The sequence below is a fragment of the Ruditapes philippinarum genome, unplaced genomic scaffold (genome assembly GCF_026571515.1).
Source record: "Ruditapes philippinarum isolate M1 unplaced genomic scaffold, ASM2657151v2 ctg7631_1_1_1_1, whole genome shotgun sequence".
NCBI lineage: Eukaryota > Metazoa > Mollusca > Bivalvia > Venerida > Veneridae > Ruditapes > Ruditapes philippinarum.
The window spans coordinates 27641-49601 of record NW_026856304.1 but is presented as its reverse complement, the minus strand read 5'-3'; the positions used below and the strand labels follow the sequence as shown (position 1 = coordinate 49601).

Below are 21961 nucleotides of genomic sequence, written 5' to 3'. Positions count from 1 at the left end.
CTACCTAGATCTTAAATTTGTTGTCATTGTCTGCTTGAATGCTCTTATGTATGACCTGATGCTAAATAATATTTCCGAGGCCATTTATTCATTCAGCCTATCTTCCCGATGTGATTTAGTGACGTAAAGACAGATTTGTCACTTTTATCAGTATTGGTTGTTAGTTATTCCTAAACAATTTATATATAAATCAGATTTCTAATATTAACTTCTAGAGTTTTCAACGTGGCTGGGTTTAGTCGTTATGTTAAACCGCTTTGGCGGAAGGTACTCTCATTCTTCGAGTCCCTTTTTGGCTGAAATTTAACATAACGTTTTTTCTATTTGCGACCGTTGTCGGAGCAAATATGATGTGTATTTAAAGTTCCTAAATTGCTTTTATACCCAGTCATGATGGAAATTATTCGCCAAAAGAAATAAAAAAGTTATTACAAAAAAAATGTTGTATTTTCTTCTTGTATAAGACTGATTTGCGATGTACAATGGCCTCTCGGGTTCGAACCAGCAACCTTCGTCCAGAACACTCTTTATTATGCATTCATTGGAAAATAAAATGAATAAATTATGTCGTAATATAAAATGATGCTAAGACCTATTTCCAGCAAAATATCAACATCTTAACCATTTGAAATCAATAAATCTCGAGCCTGCTATTCTTAATAATTAATGACGTGTTTTTCAAGAAGATTAACAATATACCCAACAAAGACATATACGTATTTTTATATATATATAATCATTCTTCAACTGATACTATTTTTGTGTTCACGGGTGAATAATTTGAAGAAAAACAAGTCGTCGTCTGCTTTACCTGTAAACAAATCAGATATATCCGGGCTTTTAACTGCAGTCGGATTATTTCTGTTTTCGATAATGTAGAAACAAGAGAAATGTCGTCTGCTTTTGGAATTATCATCCTCGTTGCCTTGGCGATTAGTTTGCCATGCGTCGAAGGCGGATTTTGGAGCTGGGCAAGGTACACGCTTCTTTTTTTAAACATATAAGGTCTAAATACGAACTGTAATACCGAGAAATAAATGCTTAACAATTTTATATTAAAGGCAAATTATGCCCCAGAAAAAAATAAATGTTTACTTCTTTAACGTGAATTTTATAATGTTTAAATAATGGTTAAAAAGAAATGTTAGATGCTTTTGTTACCTGAAAAAAGTAACGATAAATATGAAATAATTTGACGTAATAGTAGCAAAATGTAAATAAAGTATGTAGTAGTTTGACTTCCTTACACAAATACTAGTTTACTTTAACTCTACCTATTGCCAAAAAAAGCAAGAGATGAAAAATATGGTTCCGATAATTTGCCAATGAGTAACTTTTTGGATACTATGAAAGTACACCAAAATTAAAAAGCTTTGAAGAAATAAAATTAAAAGCATTTCTGAGGCATAATGGGCATAAAGATGCATGTGTCCATATTCACGTGTTTGTAATGTATGCAATGCTTTCATTTGTTGATAAGCAGAAATGGTACAGTATAGGGGCAATAGAAAGAAATCAGAAATTGGGTTATACAATAAAATCAGATATATTTCAATATAAGCGTTATACAACAAAATCAGATTTAATGCGATATAAGAGCAGAACCAAAAGAAAAATGCAATAAATTTCAGTAATGCAATATAGGGACAGTACAAAAAGAATCAGATATAATGCGATATAGGGACAGTACAAAAAGAATCAGATATAATGCGATATAGGGACAGTACAAAAAGAATCAGATATAATGCAATATATAAGAGCAGTGCAAGGAATAAAAAAATCAATATAAATGTAATTACTTTACAAGTAAAAAGCACCACAAAGGCGGTGCTGTATACTCCCGTATGAAACTTTGTTTGAGTAGTCAAACATAATATTTCAATAAGAGCAAAGACCCATTCACAAAACTTGACCGAAAAAGATGTCTATCTAAATTATTCTTATAATACTGACTGACCCGCAGGGAGGGAGCATTCTTTACACTATGTTCATTTGTCTACACCAGAATCATTGCATTGTACATTTCTGTATGCCGAAATGATTGCACTGCGCTTTTGTCTATGCTAAAATGGTCGCAATATGCATTTGTCTATGCTAAAATGGTCGCAATATGCATTTGTCTATGCTAAAATTATCACCACTGTGCAAATGTCTATGCTAAAATTATCACACTGTGCATTTGTCTATGCTAAAATTATTGCATCCTGCTTTTGTCTTGCTATAATCATCGCCATGGGCGTTTGTCTATGCTAAAATGATCGCATTGTACATTTATATATGCTAAAATGATCGCATTGTACATTTATATATGCTAAAATGATTGCATTATGCATTTGTCTACACAAAAATTATCACATTTTTCATTTGTCTATGCTGAAATGATCAGATTGTACATTTGTCTATGCTGAAATGATCGCATCGCGCATTTGTCTATGCTGGAATGGCAGCGTCGTACATATATGAATTTGCTAAAATAACCATGCGTTTGTTTATGCTTAAATCATAGCACCCTACTTCCTCACATTCTTTTGACCCCAAATTAAGAACAGATGCCGCAAGACGGTAAAAATATACAATTCTTCCTATTAGAAAAAATACATCTCTTTAAAGCATTACAATTATCATTTCGAAAAGTTTGTATTTTATGTTTTTATTTTATTTATTTATTTTTTTTATAAAAGTATATAATGCGGTGATAAATAGAAGATCGAATTCATGATTTTATTATTTTATTCTATCCATATTGATTTTAGTGATTATGAAAAAATAACAAACAAAAAAGACTCTCATTTGACGACCCTCTATAGATCACAAATGTTTCAGCGTTTCGGACAAATCGTATTTGGAATTTTTTATTAAATAATTATTTATGGCGCATGGAAATAATTGTATACGAAAAAAGGCACTTTTTTCTAAAAGCATGCTCATATGATAAGACAGAGTTAAATATTTAACAAAGTCACATACTCATATACATTTGTACATTTGTTTTATATTTATACATGAAGATCTTTATGAGTTGGCATTACATTATTCAGATAACAAAAATGTTCATAATGATAATAAGAGACCTCCTCAAAGAAATATTATTATAGTAATATATTTGTACCGATTTTGACATTTTTACATACACGTAATAGTTTCGGTAGACCAGGAAGACTAGCATAATGTTTGAACCGACCACAAAACTTAGAGAAATAAAAAAAACACATTTATAATCAATGGTCTTTTTCAATGTCTCACCGCTGATTCAGAAGTAATGGGTAACTAATGGAGAAAATGGTAAATACTGGTTAGTTATCCAAAGCAACCGGTTAAGTGGATCGGTCGCCAAGATACGACTAACCATTGTGTTCAAATCGGCGTAAAAAAATAGAAAAACAAACACATATATGTTCTATATGTGTGTGTTATTTTATGTACGAGATTTTCTCTCTGCCGCTGCCTTGACGTTAAACAAGATCTCGGATTCACTTTTCCTTTGCTTGTGGCAATATCGCAACCACTTTTTTGTCCTTTGCTATCAATCTTAACCGGTCTATTTTTTCCTTAACCGAAACCGTAGACGAATACAGGGCATCAGTTTACAGATGACAATAAGTGATAAAGAATTGCTTACAAGCGTCTACATATCGTGACTTTTTATTCATGGTACGTAAACATGGTCTATAAATAATTATAAAGATTTATAGGTTTATTGTTATTTTTAAAAAGAATCTGTGTATTTTATGCATAATGGAGTTCTTTGTAATGAGACAATCTCGTCTGCGTTTTTTCAACATTTTTTACAGCATGACACCGCTATTGTTCAATGTTATATATTACCAATGGAGCAATACTTTTATAATATATTTAATATATGTCATCAAATGTTTACTCCCCAGCAGAAAGAAAATTAAAGCTGCGTGCCTCCAGAAGAGCCCAAAATATTTCTTTAAAATCAAACTCGAAAAAAAATGTACTTAGTAAGTAAAATAAAAACATTCCAGATTGAAGTACTTTACATGTTATTAGCGATTAATAACAGATTTTGCAGTATTCATCACCCTATTTCTAATCAAAGACTTCCACAGTAATTGCTATTTTTTATCATATTTCTAATTCTTTTTGGATGTTTACGTGGATGGCTATTTCCGTTTGCAATGTTACTTTCTTTGTTCCCTTCACAATATTTTACATTTTAAAAACTTTCAAAATTTTCATAAAAAATAGCATGAATTTCGGGGCATTCTGCTATAATAATACGTGAACGAGTTTGATCAATGACGTAATTGACGTAACCTTAGTTTACGTTACGTACGTTGAAGATATAGTGACTTGGATGGGATTTTTTTGTCTTGAACATTATAGCAATTTCACACGGAATGATAACTATAGTGAAGATAACTACATCTTGGGTTGAACCTTGGACAAAATACAGAGACGGTTCTCCTTTATTTTGTATTATCTTTTAAGAAATGCCATTTTGAACATTGGACAAATACACTGAGTGGTTCACCTTTATCTTATATAATCTTTTAAGAAAAGCTATTCTCAACCTTGGATAATACACAAAGAGATTTTTTATAGCGCTTTTATTTAATATCATATTAATTTCAAGATAGTAAATCATTTGGGAATGAAAGTAAGTTTGACTGTACCTATCAAATATTGTTATGTAATCTCTATGTTTAAATTCGCACTCTATTACAAAATCGTGACAAAATATCAAGTTTAATGAATAGGCATAATGGTTATTTGAAACCTGTACTTAAATATGATCTTTAAAGTTGCGTCAGACTGGTGTTAGATTGTTCCCGGAATATGAAAGTTATCAATAATATCTTTTTAATGTTCCCAGCGCATACAAAGTCACCTTAGTGCAGTAACGGGTTAACTTCTTGTATAATTTAATAGGAGTTAACCTGTTACTGCACTACGGTGACAACATCCTGTTGAAGCATTATAAATCATACTTCTAATAAATGTGTAATAAAATAACATGATAACATTCAAATGCAAGTGGTTTATACCGAAAAAAAAAATAAAACATGGGTGCGTGTTTTGTCCAATTACAGTGCATTTAAATATTTAAATTGAAAATTAAACTTGCTATGATTTTCCGTGTGTGTGTGGGGGGGGGGGTATAAATTGATTTATCTTTACTAACAAATCAATGTATCATTATAGCGTAACTTTAATATTATTACTAATGTTTTAAATGCATTGACACATACATGTAAATTAAGATTCTTGTTTTCATTTTTTCCTTGTATTTTGATATGCAATAAGTATACACACTTTGTATAATGATTATATGCTCTTTAAATGTAAATTTACCAGCCATGTATTACTTTATTTTGTAATTCATCAATAATATGAAGATTTACTTTAAAGGAACTCCACTAAAGTCTAGAAAACATAACATTTGAATACCTTACATATATCACCTGGAGCTCTTAAAACAGAATACCTTACATAGATCACCTGGAGCTCTTAAAACAGAATACCTTACATAGATCACCTGGAGCTCTTAAAACAGAATACCTTACATAGATCACCTGGAGCTCTTAAAACAGAATACCTTACATAGATCACCTGGAGCTCTTAAAACAGAATACCTTACATAGATCACCTGGAGCTCTTAAAACAGAATACCTTACATAGATCACCTGGAGCTCTTAAAACAGAATACCTTACATAGATCACCTGGAGCTCTTAAAACAGAATACCTTACATATATCACCTGGAGCTCTTAAAACAGAATTACATGCCAAAGATTATTAAGAATTATACTCTGAAATAAATAATTGAAAAACGTATTTTTGTGCTATTCTTTGCAGTGTATATAAACGTTGCAACGATTTTCAGTTTTGTGTCATTTTTCAGAATTCATGTCAAATTATATCATTCGACGAGTACCTTTAATAAATACCTAGTGATACTCTGATTTTATGATAAATATATGTTTAAAGTTTTTGTTTTCAGAGGGTGGAGCGAGGAAGAGCCAGCGAACTGCCCGAGTAGAAACAACGTCACACATGTCTGCTCTTCCATCGAATCCAGCAATGGCACTTGCTTCACAATCAAATGTTGCGACGATTTTTCATACGATGAATCGTTCGAGTCGATTTCCGACAGTAGTTATGAAAGTTATGAAGAAAGTAGTCATGGACGCAGCTGTAGGTAAGCCTATGGAAGATATAGAGATTTTTTTTCTATTAATAGTATACGGGATTTGTTTTCATCGAGTGGTATGAAAATAAGTATTTCACGAGTGGCAGTAGCCACGAGTGATATCCCATGTTAAAATTTTCACCATGTTAAAATTATCTTATTACATTCTTAAATTTATATACGTGGCCATACCCTTTTTCTTTCAACATTTCATGCAAGTAGTTGTGTTGTGGACACTGATTTCCTAGCAGTTTCCGGTCCTTTTTCATTTTTAGTTCGGTAATGACAACAGTACTTAACCATCATGAATTAACTTGGTCGTAGGGTTTCTAAACTAATTATACAGTTATATTTTCAATAAAGACGGTTCTTTTAGGTTGACTTATTTTGGATTTTTTTAATCTATTTTTAGATTGTGCTACTCCTCTCGCACATGCGCACTGTACAAATGTTACCGGTCTTGCTGCGAACGTTATGAACGAGATGCCTGGGGGAGATGCAGTAAGTGTTTTATAAATATGTTTACTCGTATAATAAATATTTCAAGTTCACATATTACTTAAATTTTCACAGATAAAATCATGGCATCTATGTTATTTATATAACGGCTGCTGTAAATGTACGAATTTTCGTATTTCCTCGAATAAAGAATTTTGGCTGTATAAACGGTTATATGGCCTATCGACGTTGGTTATATAGTTTACAAACGTTTATACTGGGTCATTTAAACTGTCGAAAATCTTTATATTTAATTAATGATATTAGATCCTATAAAAGGTTTATTAACATGTTCAACATAACATGAATTATATACAATTTTATGTATTCATATACATGTTTTTGTAAAAGACCAGTTTTTTACATTCCAATCAAAGACTGTCCAATGAGTATATAAGATTAATGAGCGTCACTTTGGTAGGTAGTTGGTAGTCGAATATTCGAAATTCGAGTAATTCCCAAATATTAAACAGCTAGTCCTTGGAAATTAAAGCCACTATCACCAGCTTGAACATATACATTTTTAAGTAGATAATAAAGGAGGGGGCCTAGTCGGTTATTCATGCAATTCCCCAACTTCCTGTCAGCAGGTAGTTAATAATTCTAAGTTAACATGTTTATATGACAAGTGGGTGAATTCTACCAAATGCTATCACCCTACGTCGACCAAGTGCATGTTGGCGAACACATCTTTCTTGTTATAAATCCGTTACATTTATTTCGAGAAGTACATTTTAATGGGGAAAACATGCAAAGTTCGAATTACCAACTACCTTCTGGTAGGTAGTTGTTGATTCACGCGAATTACCATCTGGGGTCCTTTGGTCGATGTAGGGAGCCGCGGTGATACCATTTGGTAGAATTAATCCATTTTGTCATATATTTGTTACTTTTATTCTGTTTTTAAGAAATACATGTAATGTTCCAACCTTTTTTGGATGGTAGCTGGGGATACACGCGGATAACCAACTGATTCCCCTTTATGGAGACACATTGAGACAATGTGATTCAATAATGAAGAACACATCTATCTTGCTATATATCCGTTGCATTTATTCTTAAAACTACTTTCTGTTTTGAGGGAAAACATTAGTGCCCTATGTGTGAGGTCAGGTGTTTTGGTAGTGATCTGTGTGTGAGTAGTGTTCTGTGAGTCATCCTCGCCGTATGTAAGGTCAGTGTTCTGTGTATAAGGTTAACAAGGGTTTAACTAGTGTCCTCAGTTCTATTTTTGAGTATTTCCCCGTGAGTCATGTTCGCTGTGAGTGTAGTGTGCTGTGAGTATTGTCCTGTTTGTCAGTGTGTGAGTTGTGTCATGTGTGTCAATGTGTGAGTTGTGTCCTGTGTCTCAGTGCCTTATATGTCAGGTCAATGTTTTAGTTGTGCCCTTTGTTTTTCAGGGTTTAAGTAGAGTCCTCTGTGTCAGCTCATTGTTTGAGTAGTGTCCTGTGTGACAGTATGTGAGTTGTATCCTGTGTGTCAGTGTTTGAGTAGTGGCATGTGTATCAGTGTTTGAGTAGTGTCCTGTGTGTCAGTGTTTGAGTAGTGTCCTGTGTGTAAGTGTTTGAGTAGTATCCTGTGTGTCAGTGTTTGAGTAGTGGCATGTGTATCAGTGTTTGAGTTGTATCCTGTGTGTAAGTGTTTGAGTAGTATCCTGTGTGTCAGTGATTGAGTAGTGGCATGTGTATCAGTGAGTGAGTAGTGTCCTGTGTGTAAGTGTTTGAGTTGTATCCTGTGTGTAAGTGTTTGATTAGTATCCTGTGTGACAGTATGTGAGTTGTATCCTGTGTTTAAGTGTTTGAGTAGTATCATGTGTGTCAGTGTTTGAGTAGTGGCATGTGTATCAGTGGTTGAGTAGTGGCATGTGTATCAGTGTTTGAGAAGTGTCCTGTCTGTAAGTGTTTGAGTAGTATCCTGTGTGTCAGTGTTTGAGTAATGGCATGTGTGCCAGTGTTTGAGTTGTATCCTGTGTGTCAGTGTTTGAGTAGTGGCATGTGTATCAGTGTTTAAGTAGTGTCCTGTGTGTCAGTGTTTGAGTAGTATCCTGTGTGTCAGTGTTTGAGTAATGGCATGTGTGCCAGTGTTTTGAGTTGTATCCTGTGTGTCAGTGTTTGAGTAGTGGCATGTGTATCAGTGTTTGAGTTGTATCCTGTGTGTAAGTGTTTGAGTAGTATCATGTGTGTCAGTGTTTGATTAGTGGCCTGTGTATCAGTGTTTGAGTAGTGACATGTGTATCTTTGTTTGAGTAGTGTCCTGTGTGTAAGTGTTTGAGTAGTATCCTGTGTGTCAGTGTTTGAGTAATGGCATGTGTGCCAGTGTTTAAGTTGTATCCTGTGTGTCAGTGTTTGAGACGTGGCATGTGTATCAGTGTTTGAGTAGTGTCCTGTGTGTCAGTGTTTGAGTAGTATCCTGTGTGTCAGTGTTTGAGTAGTGGCATGTGTATCAGTGTTTGAGTTGTATCCTGTGTATAAGTGTTTGAGTAGTATCCTGTGTGTCAGTGTTTGAGTAGTGGCATGTGCGTCAGTGTTTGAGTTGTATCCTGTGTGTAAGTGTTTGAGTAGTGGCATGTGTATCAGTGTTTGAGTAGTGTCCTGTGTGTCAGTGTTTGAGTAGTATCCTGTGTGTCAGTGTTTGAGTAGTGGCATGTGTGTATCAGTGTTTGAGTTGTATCCTGTGTATAAGTGTTTGAGTAGTATCCTGTGTGTCAGTGTTTGAGTAGTGGCATGTGCGTCAGTGTTTGAGTTGTATCCTGTGTGTAAGTGTTTGAGTAGTGGCATGTGTATCAGTGTTTGAGTAGTGTCCTGTGTGTAAGTGTTTGAGTAGTATCCTGTGGGTCAGTGTTTGAGTAGTGTCAGTGTTTGAGACGTGGCATGTGTATCAGTGTTTGAGTAGTGTCCTGTGTGTCAGTGTTTGAGTAGTATCCTGTGTGTCAGTGTTTGAGTAGTGGCATGTGTATCAGTGTTTGAGTTGTATCCTGTGTATAAGTGTTTGAGTAGTATCCTGTGTGTCAGTGTTTGAGTAGTGGCATGTGCGTCAGTGTTTGAGTTGTATCCTGTGTGTAAGTGTTTGAGTAGTGGCATGTGTATCAGTGTTTGAGTAGTGTCCTGTGTGTCAGTGTTTGAGTAGTATCCTGTGTGTCAGTGTTTGAGTAGTGGCATGTGTATCAGTGTTTGAGTTGTATCCTGTGTATAAGTGTTTGAGTAGTATCCTGTGTGTCAGTGTTTGAGTAGTGGCATGTGCGTCAGTGTTTGAGTTGTATCCTGTGTGTAAGTGTTTGAGTAGTGGCATGTGTATCAGTGTTTGAGTAGTGTCCTGTGTGTAAGTGTTTGAGTAGTATCCTGTGGGTCAGTGTTTGAGTAGTGACATGTGTATCAGTGTTTGAGTTGTATCCTGTGTGTAAGTGTTTGAGTAGTGACATGTGTATCAGTGTTTGAGTAGTGGCATGTGTATCAGTGTTTGAGTAGTGGCATGTGTATCAGTGTTTGAGTTGTGGCATGTGTATCAGTGTTTTGCGTTGTATCCTGTGGGTCAGTGTTTGAGTAGTGACATGTGTATCAGTGTTTGAGTAGTGGCATGTGTATCAGTGTTTGAGTTTGTATCCTGTGGGTCAGTGTTTGAGTAGTGGCATGTGTATCAGTGTTTGAGTAGTGACATGTGTATCAGTGTTTGAGTAGTGGCATGTGTATCAGTGTTTGAATAGTGGCATGTGTATCAGTGTTTGAGTTGTATCCTGTGGGTCAGTGTTTGAGTAGTGGCATGTGTATCAGTGTTTGAGTAGTGACATGTGTATCAGTGTTTGAGTAGTGGCATGTGTATCAGTGTTTGAGTAGTGGCATGTGTATCAGTGTTTGAGTTGTATCCTGTGGGTCAGTGTTTTGAGTAGTGACATGTGTATCAGTGTTTGAGTAGTGGCATGTGTATCAGTGTTTGAGTAGTGGCATGTGTATCAGTGTTTGAGTTGTATCCTGTGGGTAAGTGTTTGAGTAGTGACATGTGTATCAGTGTTTGAGTAGTGGCATGTGTATCAGTATTTGAGTTGTATCCTGTGGGTAAGTGTTTGAGTAGTGGCATGTGTATCAGTGTTTGAGTTGTATCCTGTGGGTCAGTGTTTGAGTAGTGGCATGTGTATCAGTGTTTGAGTAGTATCCTGTGTCTCAGTGTTTGAGTAATGGCATGTGTATCAGTGTTTGAGTTGTATCCTGTGTATCAGTGTTTGAGTAGTGGCATGTGTATCAGTGTTTGAGTAGTATCCTGTGGGTCAGTGTTTGAGTAGTGACATGTGTATCAGTGTTTGAGTTGTATCCTGTGTCTCAGTGTTTGAGTAGTGACATGTGTATTAGTGTTTTGAGTAGTGGCATGTGTATCAGTGTTTGAGTAGTATCCTGTGTATCAGTGTTTGAGTAGTGGCATGTGTATCAGTGTTTGAGTAGTATCCTGTGGGTCAGTGTTTGAGTAGTGACATGTGTATCAGTGTTTGAGTTGTATCCTGTGTGTAAGTGTTTGAGTTGTATCCTGTGTATCAGTGTTTGAGTTGTATCCTGTGTATCAGTGTTTGAGTTGTATCCTGTGTATCAGTGTTTGAGTTGTATCCTGTGTATCAGTGTTTGAGTTGTATCCTGTGTATCAGTGTTTGAGTTGTATCCTGTGTATCAGTGTTTGAGTTGTATCCTGTGTATCAGTGTTTGAGTTGTATCCTGTGTATCAGTGTTTGAGTTGTATCCTGTGTATCAGTGTTTGAGTTGTATCCTGTGTATCAGTGTTTGAGTAGTGGCATGTGTATCAGTGTTTGAGTTGTATCCTGTGTATCAGTGTTTGAGTAGTGGCATGTGTATCAGTGTTTGACTTGTATCCTGTGTGTAAGTGTATGAGCAGTGTCCTGTGTGTAAGTGTTTGAGTTGTATCCTGTGTGTAAGTGTTTGAGTAGTATCCTGTGTGACAGTATTGAGTTGTTTCCTGTGTGTCAGTTTTTTAGTAGTGGCATGTGTATCAGTGTTTGAGTAGTGGCATGTGTATCAGTGTTTGACTTGTATCCTGTGTGTAAGTGTATGAGTAGTGTCCTGTGTGTAAGTGTTTGAGTAGTATCATGTGTGTCAGTGTTTGAGTAGTGTCATGTGTATCAGTGTGTGAGTAGTGTCCTGTGTATAAGTGTTTGAGTTGTATCCTGTGTGTAAATGTTTGAGTAGTATCCTGTGTGTCAGTGTTTGAGTAGTGCCATGTAAGTTAGTTTTTGAGTAGTATCATGTGTGTCAGTGTTTGAGTAGTATCATGTGTGTCAGTGTTTGAGAAGTGTCATGTGTGTCAGTTGTATCCTGTTTATAAGTGTTTCAGTAGTATCATGTGTGTCAGTGGTTGAGTAGTGTCCTGTGTGTAAGTGTTTGAGTAGTATCATATGTGTCAGTGTTTAAGTAGTTTCATGTGTATCAGTGTTTGAGTAGTGTCATGTGTGTCAGTTGTATCCTATTTATAGGTGTTTTAGTAGTATCCTGTGTGTCAGTGTTTGAGTAATGTCCTGTCTGTAAGTGTTTGAGTAGTATCATATGTGTCAGTGTTTGAGTAGTATCATGTGTGTCAGTGTTTGAGTAGTGTCCTGTGTGTCAGTGTTTGAGTAGTGTCATGTGTGTCAGTGTTTGAGTAGTGTCCTGTGTGTCAGTGTTTGAGTAGTGTCCTGTGTGTCAGTGTTTGAGTAGTGTCCTGTGTGTCAGTGTTTGAGTAGTGTCATGTGTGTCAGTGTTTGAGTAGTATCATGTGTGTAAGTGTTTGAGTAGTGTCATGTGTGTCAGTGTTTGAGTAGTGTCATGTGTGTAAGTGTTTGAGTAGTATCATGTGTGTAAGTGTTTGAGTAGTATCATGTGTGTCAGTGTTTGAGTAGTATCATGTGTGTCAGTGTTTGAGTAGCATTCTGTGTGTCAGTATTTGAGTAGTGTCATGTGTGTAAGTGTTTAAGTAGTATCATGTGTGTCAGTGTTTAAGTAGTATCATGTGTATCAGTGTTTGAGTTGCATCCTGTCTGTCAGTGTTTGAGTAGTGTCATGTTTGCCAGTATTTTAGTAATGTCCTTTGTTAGTGTGTGAGTAGTGTCCTGTATGTAACTAATGTCCTTTGTTAGTGTGTGAGTAGTGTCCGTTATGTAACTAGTTTCGTATGTGTTTGTGATTGAGTAGTGTCATGTGTGTCAGTGTTTAAGTATTGTGTGAGTTGTGTATTGGGTGTTAGTGCCCTGTGTTTATCAACTCAGTGTTTGAGTAGTGTCCTGTGTGTCATTCCAGTGTTTGAATTGTGCCCTGATTTTTAGTGAGTTAGAATTTTCTGTGTATCATTGTGTGAGTGGGTGTAAGTGTCTTGTATGTAAGGCTGTGAGTAGTGTTATTTGTGTGTACGTGTTTAATTAGTTCCAGTGTGTCAACTCAGTGTTTGAGTAGTGCCTCTTGTGTCCTTAGTGTCGTGCGTAGTAGGCTAGTGTTTTAGTACTGTCGTGTGAGTCAGTGTGTGTCTAAAGTGTCGTGCGTATAGTGGCCTGTGTGTCTGTAGTGTCGTGCGTAAAGCCCTGTATGTCTGTATTGTCGTGCGTAGGGTCGTGCGTATGGTGCCCTGTCTGTCTGTAGTGTCGTGCGTGTAATGGCCTGTGTGGCCGTAGTGTCATGCGTATATTGCCCTTTGTGTCCGTAGTGCCGTGCGTATAGTGACTGTGTGTCCGTAGTGCCGTGCGCATGTTGCCCTGTCTGTAGGGTCGAGCGTATGGTGCACTGTCTGTCTGTAGTGTCGTGCGTGTAATGCCATTTGTGGCCGTAGTGTCGTGCGTATTGTGACCTGTCTGTCTGTAGTGTCGTGTGTATAGTGCCCTGTTTGTCTGTAGTGTCCTACGTGTAATGCCATTGTGTCTGTAGTGTCGTGTGTATAGTGCCCTGTCTGTCTGTAATGTCGTGCGTATAGTGCCCTGTGTGTCCGTAGTGTCGTGCGTATGGTGCCCTATAGTGCCCTGTCTGTCCGTAGTGTCGTGCGTATAGTAGCCTGTGTGTCCATAGTACCGTGCGTATGGTATAGACCTGTGTGTCTTTGTGTGAGTAGTTTTGTGTGTGTGAATAATGTCCTGTGTGTCAGTTTAGTGTTTTAGTAGTGTCATGTGTGTCAGTGTGTGAGTAGTTTGTATTAATTAATTTGAATTTTTATTATTTTTTCATACGATTGTTAGAATTTTAGTGAAGTAGAAAGATTGTTAGTATTTTAGTGGAGTAGCGGGGGGTCGAACTCGCAACCCCTAGACTTGTAGTCAGACAGTGTTACCACTGGACCACAGCGCCCGCTCTGATTTATAACTATTTTGGAAGTTACTTTATACATAATCACATTAGTTAACTTGAAATTGAGTAAAGCAATTGAATTTTCACACCTAAATAATTAAATATAGTTGTTAAGTCTAAAGCGTTTTACAATTCCTTGCTCGAGGGGTTATGATAAATGACAAACAAGTAGTAAAAAGAAAATAAGAAAGACTGTTGACAGACAATAAAATACCATACCAGAAAACTAGTCAAAAATATTACTGTTGGTGGAAATTAGGAAATTATGTTCATAAAGGTATGTTTTTGCATACTTTCAATCCACGTTAATTACCAAATAAATGTCAAAATATGCATAAAAACAACAAAAACAGATATATCACAAGATATATGAATTCTACCAAAGGGTATCTACGTCGACCAGGAGACTCAGTTGGTTACTCGCGTGAATCCCAAACTACCAACCAGACGGTAGTTGGTTATTCGAACTTTGCATATTTTCCCTTCAAAACGAAAATATTTTTCTGGAATAAATATAACGGATTTATAGCAAGATAAATGTGTTCTACCAAATGGTATTACCCCACTTTTTACGTCGACCATGGGACTCAGAATCCCCAACTACCTATCAGAATGAAGTTGGTAATTTGGATATTACATGCAAGTTAACGGATAACAAATGCTACGTTTAAATAACAAGATATCTGTTTTCTATAATATGGTAACACCCCTTCACCAGCTAGCTATCCAGCTAGCTTACGGAACGTCGATGGTTCTACTCAGGTGCCCGGTCGTGCCTGAAATAATGCTCCTTGGGGCTTCTCCGCCAGTAAAGCTGGAATGTCGGTGTGACGTAAAAAACTCAAACAAAACCAAAACACTGACGTCAGAGACCATGCATCCACTATGTTCAAACATATCATACAGAATAAAGAAGAGGACCTTGTTGGTTTTTCAAATCCCAAGCTACCAACCAGTACTTTGTTACTCGCGCATGTTTTTCCTCAAAACAGAAAGTATTTTTAGGAATAAATGCAACGGATATATAGCAAGATAGATATGTTCTTCATGATCACCTTGTCTCCATATAGGGGAATCAGTTGGTATTCTGCGTGAATCAACAACTACCTATTCGAACTTTCCATGTTTTCCCCATAAAAAGTACTTGCCGAAATAAATGCAACGAATTTATAACAAGAAATATGGTTCTCCAACATGCAGTGAGCGAGCTGTTCAGTTCATGTGCTCAATAGACATCCTCTCTTGATAGTCCTGAAACACCCTGGCGAGCATTATCGTGTATTAGGATGAACTGATCGCCGACTGCTCCAGCATACAACCGAACCTGGTTGTCTAACATGTCGTCAATTTATCGCTGACCTGTCAGTGTGCATCTATTCAGCACAGCCAGGTCGGTTCTTCCATCCCAGCTGATGCCTCCCCACACCATAACTGACCCACCTCCTTAGCTGTCATCCTTAGCAATATTTTCAGCCTTTAAAACCGTTCACCTTGTCTTCTCCAGACTCTAGCACGCCTATCTGTGAAGTCTAGGCAGAATCTTGACTCATCAGTGAACAGAACATGGCCCACCGTGTATGCTCCATGGTCCATTCCAAACGGGCCTGGCGATGCCGACGTGTCAAGGGGATACGTATGCAAGGTCTTCTCGACCGCAAATTTACCTTGATGCAGCCTTCTAGGTACCGTCTACGTGGAAACACCGACCCCAGCAGTATCAGCAAGGTCATTTCGAACCGAAAACCTTGCACGACGTGCCTGAACGGCCATAAATCGGTCCTGAGCTGGTGTTGCGACCCTTTGCCGGTCTCCAGCATGCCTCCTGGCGGATGTACCATGTAGCCGGTAACCCTCCCAGGCTCTGGTGATGACGGTGTGGTGTACACCAAGCGGCGCACCAAATTGGCGGAAAGTGCCCCCCCCCCCCCCCGCTACACCATCCCTACAGCCCTCCGTAACTCTACGTAGACCAAGGAACTCAGTTGGTTATTTGTATGAATCCCCAACTACCTGCCAGAAGGTAGTTCGTAATTCGAACTTCTGGTAGGTAGTTAGGGATTCGCGCGATAAACAACTAGGCCCCCTTCTTTATTCTGTGTTTAAAACGTATTTTGTGTTCTAACATTGCATGCTGGTGATAGTGGATTGAAGTACTAACTACCACCTGTTAAATAGTTGGGAACTACGAATAACTAACTATCAGCTACCTTTGTGTGATTTTGCATGTTGTTAAACTAAGCCCTTTCCGTAACAAAGGTTCTGATTTATACATTGAGTGCTTTATTACAATTTGATTAACACTTTTAAAGGCCCATTAAGCCTCAGAAATGAAATGTTATTTTTTTCAAAATCTTTTATTTTTGATACCTTCCTATCTTTATAACACATTATTGCACATTCAGCGCTACTTTTCGTAGTTGTTCAACTTTGAGGTGCTGTAAATGCATTATCAAAATATCATTTAACACATATTAACGAAAAAACAACAACAAGAAATATTAATTTCTGAGGCATATTGTGCCTTTAAATCAAAAGAGGTATGATATTATAGAAAATATTTTCTCTGCGACAGTGAACAAAACATTTCTGATCGTAACGTTTGTTTTTGTTGTTGTTGTTATTTTTCTTTCAACAAATTCAGTCATTTTTCTACAGGTAACAAAACGGGAGAGCTTCAATGTGAAAATGGAGGAGTGTTACGTCATACATGGTGGGGAGTTCCGTTCTGCAAGTGTCCGAGTGGGTTCCGGGGTCACAACTGCGAAATCCGTAAGATTATTTTATGGAAATACATTAAGAACACTTAAATTGTTAATTTCAACGTAAGTTTAATCTGTAAGAATGAAAAGCACTATGTGTTGATAACCTTTGGGTTCTTATAATTTCACTTAATGTTCGATTTATCTATTTATGTTTACTTTTTCTATTGCATCATCACTGTGAAGGTCATATGGCGACTTTCCATATTTACTGGTGGAGGAAGACCACGTTTATTCCAGGAACAAACGGGCACCCGACCGACCCGGGCAACCATCGGCATTTCGTCACTAGCCAGATAGCGTCCTCAAATGAAAATATCCAAAGTCCATGATGGGATTCGAACCTAAAGCGGTGAGGGGCAAGTGGTTTGAAGTCAACAACCATACAACAACGGACGCTCCTGTGTTTAAAATTCATCATTTACAGAGTACCATTCAAAATAATGACTGTTTGCTATAGAAAATTCAAATAAGGGTTATAATTCAAAACAATGTCGGGAAACCAAATTTTATGGCATTTAACCACGTATGTGCATTATACTTAATACAACTCGAGGAAATTCATTAAACTTAGCATTCCATTACATTCGACAACAACAAATGCATGTAGATATCTATGTAAAATCAGATACATCCAGTTTCAACATATAAGTACTGATATAAAACAAACTTTTTTTTATATGTACTCTGATTTTTAATTATATATATCTTAACAATAAATCCAGAAAAATATTCAAAATATATTATAAAGTATATATTATTCTGCAAGCATGTCTGTACACCATAATTATATTAAAGAGAACAAAATATGAGCCGCGTCATGACAAAACCAACATAATGGGTTTGCGACCAGCATGGATCCAGACCAGACTGCGCAGCCGCGCAGTCTGATCAGGATCCATGCTGGTCGCTTACCAACTCTATTACAAGTAGAGAAACTGATAGCGAACAGCATTGATCCTGATCAGACTGCGCTGCGCAGATGCGCAGGCTGGTCTGGATCCATGCTGGTCGCAAACCCATTATGTTGGTTTTGTCGTGACGCGGCTCATATTTTCTGAAAGACGTTAAGAGCGAAGTCTAGACAAACAGCCTCGTTTTGAACATTCAATATAAGCAATGACGTCATAAGTTTTCAGCTGACGTAATTAAAATTGAACTTTTCTTCGCCCAGGATGGAGGCCAATTCGGTATTGTAGGGCTCGAATAGGTGCCGTAAGATATCTCTGGTCTCGGCATGTATGTTACCGGCGGTTTCTCTAGCTTTAGTGTTGTAATAATGCGGCATGTTAGCCATACGGTATAAATCCTTTGTTGGCAATGGGTCTGAAATTTTCATACAAGAAAAGCATTTCATGTAAATCAATATTCATGAATAATGAATGGTTTATCATGTAAATATAAGCTTAAGATAAATTGTTTTATCAATATCATTCAACATTGGTCATACATTATAGAAATAGGCACCACAAGAGACTTTATTGCATGACGTCATATCGACGTCGTGCTACCTTTTTTCTGCTGAGTTTTCTTTGAGATGTTTTCATTTGAAGAAAAGAGAAATCAAATATCTATTTTAACTGGTTCCATAAAACTTAAAGATATAGTTGACTAATTTTTTATCTCAAATGTTCACTAAAAAGAATGCATACATGACAAAAACCAAACCTAGTTGAAGAAATCTGAAAATGCCTAGCAACGTATCAGCAATATTTTTCGCTAAGTCTTGTGTTCTGGTGATATAAATTTGTTTCCTTGGGAACACTTTCAACCACTCTTTTATATGGACAGAGTAAAAGCTGCCGGAAATCGGTACCTATATCACAAACAAAATCTAGTTATAGCGCACGTATTGTGGTATGGTGGAAAATAAATCTGTTAAGATAGCAATAACTAATTAAAAAATATTTCTATTGTACATTTTTGTTTCTATTTTACAATACGATTGGTTTTATTTCACTAAATTGAAAATTTATTTTGTGTTTTAACGCCTGGTTAGTGTTGTTACAGATGGGGTTTTTTTTTACTCAAAATGACCTTTGAACTCATAATCCGTTTTAGGAGGATATATTTTTATGTATTAAAAATAACTCAGTTAATGTATATGTATATTGTAATCGGTCCATTTCGAAAACCTCACCTTTAGACTTCGAATTATATGTTCATCATATAGACAGGACTTTAAGGTACGATTTCTCGTGCATTTATCCAATATTGACAATGACGTCATCACGTTCTTATGGAAATCGTTGGCAGTTGATCCGAATGGTCCGTGTAAATAGTTACTAAATAATCTGAAAAGGCAACAACAACGTGAGCGACTTATTGTAGATTGATCCTTCCTGGCTCTAAAAGAAGGACTATTATGTAGTGAACTCCATAATGTGGGTTCGAATCCCAGAGGAGACGAAATTTAGAAACTTTCAAGATCAGATGCTTGTCAATATGTTAAGTTTGCCAGTGAAATATAATCTATATGTCTCACTTTATATCACTCATTACAAAAACTGATGCTTTTCAACAAACAAAATTAAAATATATTTTTTAAAGATTAAATACTTGTAAGTACAATTGAAAAGATATAATTATATTGAAAATATAAACAATATAAAATACAATCAAGTCAGGTTACATTTGAGTAAAAGTTGCTATAAGATAGTGCAGTCGGTGTGTCAATCTAAGGCGATTTGTAAATGGGACATTAATGTATGCAAGCTTGAAGAAAATGGCAGCAATAAATCGTTACACTTAAGAAAGTGGTAAAAAAGATTATATTTAGTTATAAATGTGACATTGACCTTTGAGGTAGGGACGTGGTTCTTTGACAGACACATTGTCTTAATGTAGTAGACATGTTTGAAAATCTCAAAATGCGTTCGGATACGATTTTTGTGTAATATGAGACATACGGATAGACAGACAAACAGACAGACGGACAGACGGATGCTGCGATTCTAATATGCCGTCCTTCGGGGGCATAAAAAAGAAAGAAAAATAAAAAAGAATAGCTTACCTGTCTATTGGATCTCTTAATATTAGAATTAATTTAATATCAGGATTGACGTGTTTGATTAAACTAGGCGTGTTCACAACCGGTAAATCAGCTGTAGGGTCATTCTGTGGGATCTTTTTCCATGACGAATGATCCCAGAAATCCATAGGATCACCGTGTCCTAAATATAACGCAAACGATAACTTCAAATGACTTAAAACATGGAAAATATCTCAGAATATAACAAGATTTTTTTTCCAATAGACACGCATGTCCCCACATTCTACTGTTTTGTCAGTCATTGGACGAACAGCGTGATAGCAGGACATCATTACAGTAGAACACCCACTTAGTGAGGGCATAATAAAAACAAGAAGGCAATGGTGGTCCTAGATAACTCACCTGAGATACGTTGCTAAACAAGAAAGGTTATAATTCTTCAATGCATATTAATTAGCTTTTTATGATCTATTGGGACCGTTTATGTCTAGATGTATGATTTATGAATTATGTAGAGGTATCCTAGGAAAGCTAAATATCAAATAACTCATATAACATTGTAGTTTCCACAAGATTTAAATAAAGATATGTTTATCTATACATATGTATATAACTCATTGATCCTCAGGTCAGATTTTTTTTACTACAAATAGAATGGTTTACAAATAACTTTTAAAAAGGTCTACAAGTCAATGCTACATGAAAAAAATCTAAGCTCAGTCCATTATATGACGGCGGGGCCAAAATAAACCGCAGGGTGTGATTTATACAACTTTTGTATATGGCAACAAGCTGATATCTCAGGTCATTTTTGTTTAAGCATGTGAAATATGTAAATCTATATATTAAAAGCTAGTGACCCCAGCCATGTTAACTACGGATTGAGTCAAAAGGAAGTGGTCTTTACATCTCGAACATTTTTTAGATAATTTGTCATCTTGAGTCTTTCGTCATAATTTTCATTTACACCGGAAATGACGTTACATACCGGTTACAGCAGGATGATATAACAGCGTTCCGTTTGTTGTTTTCCTTGTTACGTGTTCAATAGCGCGAGCATCAAAGTGATCAATGAAATTACCAAGAGTTATCTGCCTAATGGAAGACCTGTAAAAATTAGCTGAAATATAACAAAAAGATTTTTTAAGATTGAATATATTTATCATATAAAAAATATAAAACGATGTTGGAGACAGTTAATGGTAAAAAAATGGCTATAAACAGTTAACAATAATGTTATGTTAAAATGAAACTAACAATGACCACAATATTATGTTAATTAAATGAAACTTATTTCGACCATAATATCAGATCTATGTAATTAAAATCAAACCTACAGTCACCATAATATAAGATGATGATCTATGCAAAAATGAAACTTACGATGTCAATTATAATGTTCAAATGAAACTTACAATGACCACAATATTGTGTTAAAATGAAACTTACAATGACCACAATATTGTGTTAAAATGAAACTTACAATGACCACATTATTGTGTTAAAATGAAACTTACAATGACCACATTATTGTGTTAAAATGAAACTTACAATGACCACATTATTACTAGTATGTTAAAATGAAACTCACCATGACCATAGCGTCGCCATGTCCAGTACCACGTTTCTTTTCCCAGAAGTCCACGGTTCTTCAATATTTGGGGGTGATGGGTCAAGCGCTTGAATAAATCAGTAGTTCCGGTTTTACATACTCCGATGATGTGGAAGTATGGTAGGCATTTTATTTTACCACCCTGGTACCAGCATGGATTCAGGAAATCTGGTGAAAATTGTGGCCGTTTCTAGAACAAAAATCTTTTATAATCATGATATGAGCCGCGTCACGACAAAAACAACATAATGGGTTTGTGACCAGCATGGATCCACCGCGCGATCTGAACAGGATGCATGCTATTTGCTTACAAACCCTATAACAAGTAAAGAAACTGACAGAGAACTGCATGGATCCTGATCAGACTGCGCGAATGCGAGGGCTGGTCTGGATCCATGCTGGTCGCAAACCCATTATGTTGGTTTTGTGATGGTGCGGCTCATATATTTATATCATTGTCCATTTAAAAACAACTACATGTAGATAAGAAGATTTATTATAAATTTGCGACTTTTATTTTAGTGATCTTCATTTAAATTCAGCAAGCCCAATATCAAATTCAGCATGTGATTCAATTTGTCACATAACTCATTTGTATCACGGTAAAAGTAAGTTTCAAATTTTCACATAACTCTTTACTAGTATT

At 36.3% G+C, this 21961-nt stretch overlaps 2 protein-coding genes across 3 annotated transcripts in view; one reads left to right on the top strand and one right to left on the bottom strand.

Annotated features, from left to right (window-relative positions):
* The first annotated feature begins 805 nt into the window (after nt 1-805).
* On the top strand, nt 806-16774 carry LOC132746174 (protein lin-12-like). The gene is made up of 4 exons (XM_060735252.1): nt 806-976; nt 5968-6165; nt 6569-6657; nt 16608-16774. Exons 1-4 carry the CDS (start codon nt 891-893, stop codon nt 16757-16759), a joined length of 525 nt encoding a protein of 174 aa, XP_060591235.1. The 5' UTR covers nt 806-890; the 3' UTR covers nt 16760-16774.
* A 936-nt stretch (nt 16775-17710) lies between these two features.
* LOC132746173 (GATA zinc finger domain-containing protein 14-like) overlaps nt 17711-21961 on the bottom strand; it is a 12664-nt gene continuing 8413 nt past the window's right edge. Inside the window, exons 3-8 of one of the 2 annotated variants that reach the window (XM_060735250.1) lie at nt 21295-21505; nt 20692-20823; nt 19725-19884; nt 18852-19005; nt 18380-18527; nt 17711-18037 (exon numbers count right to left, since the gene is read on the bottom strand). In XM_060735250.1, coding sequence (XP_060591233.1) covers nt 17847-18037; nt 18380-18527; nt 18852-19005; nt 19725-19884; nt 20692-20823; nt 21295-21505 — 996 coding nt within the window. In that variant the 3' untranslated portion in view covers nt 17711-17846. Of the gene's footprint in view, nt 18038-18379; nt 18528-18851; nt 19006-19724; nt 19885-20691; nt 20824-21294; nt 21506-21961 lie in introns of those variants that run through there. The other variant, XM_060735251.1, reaches the window with a different exon arrangement.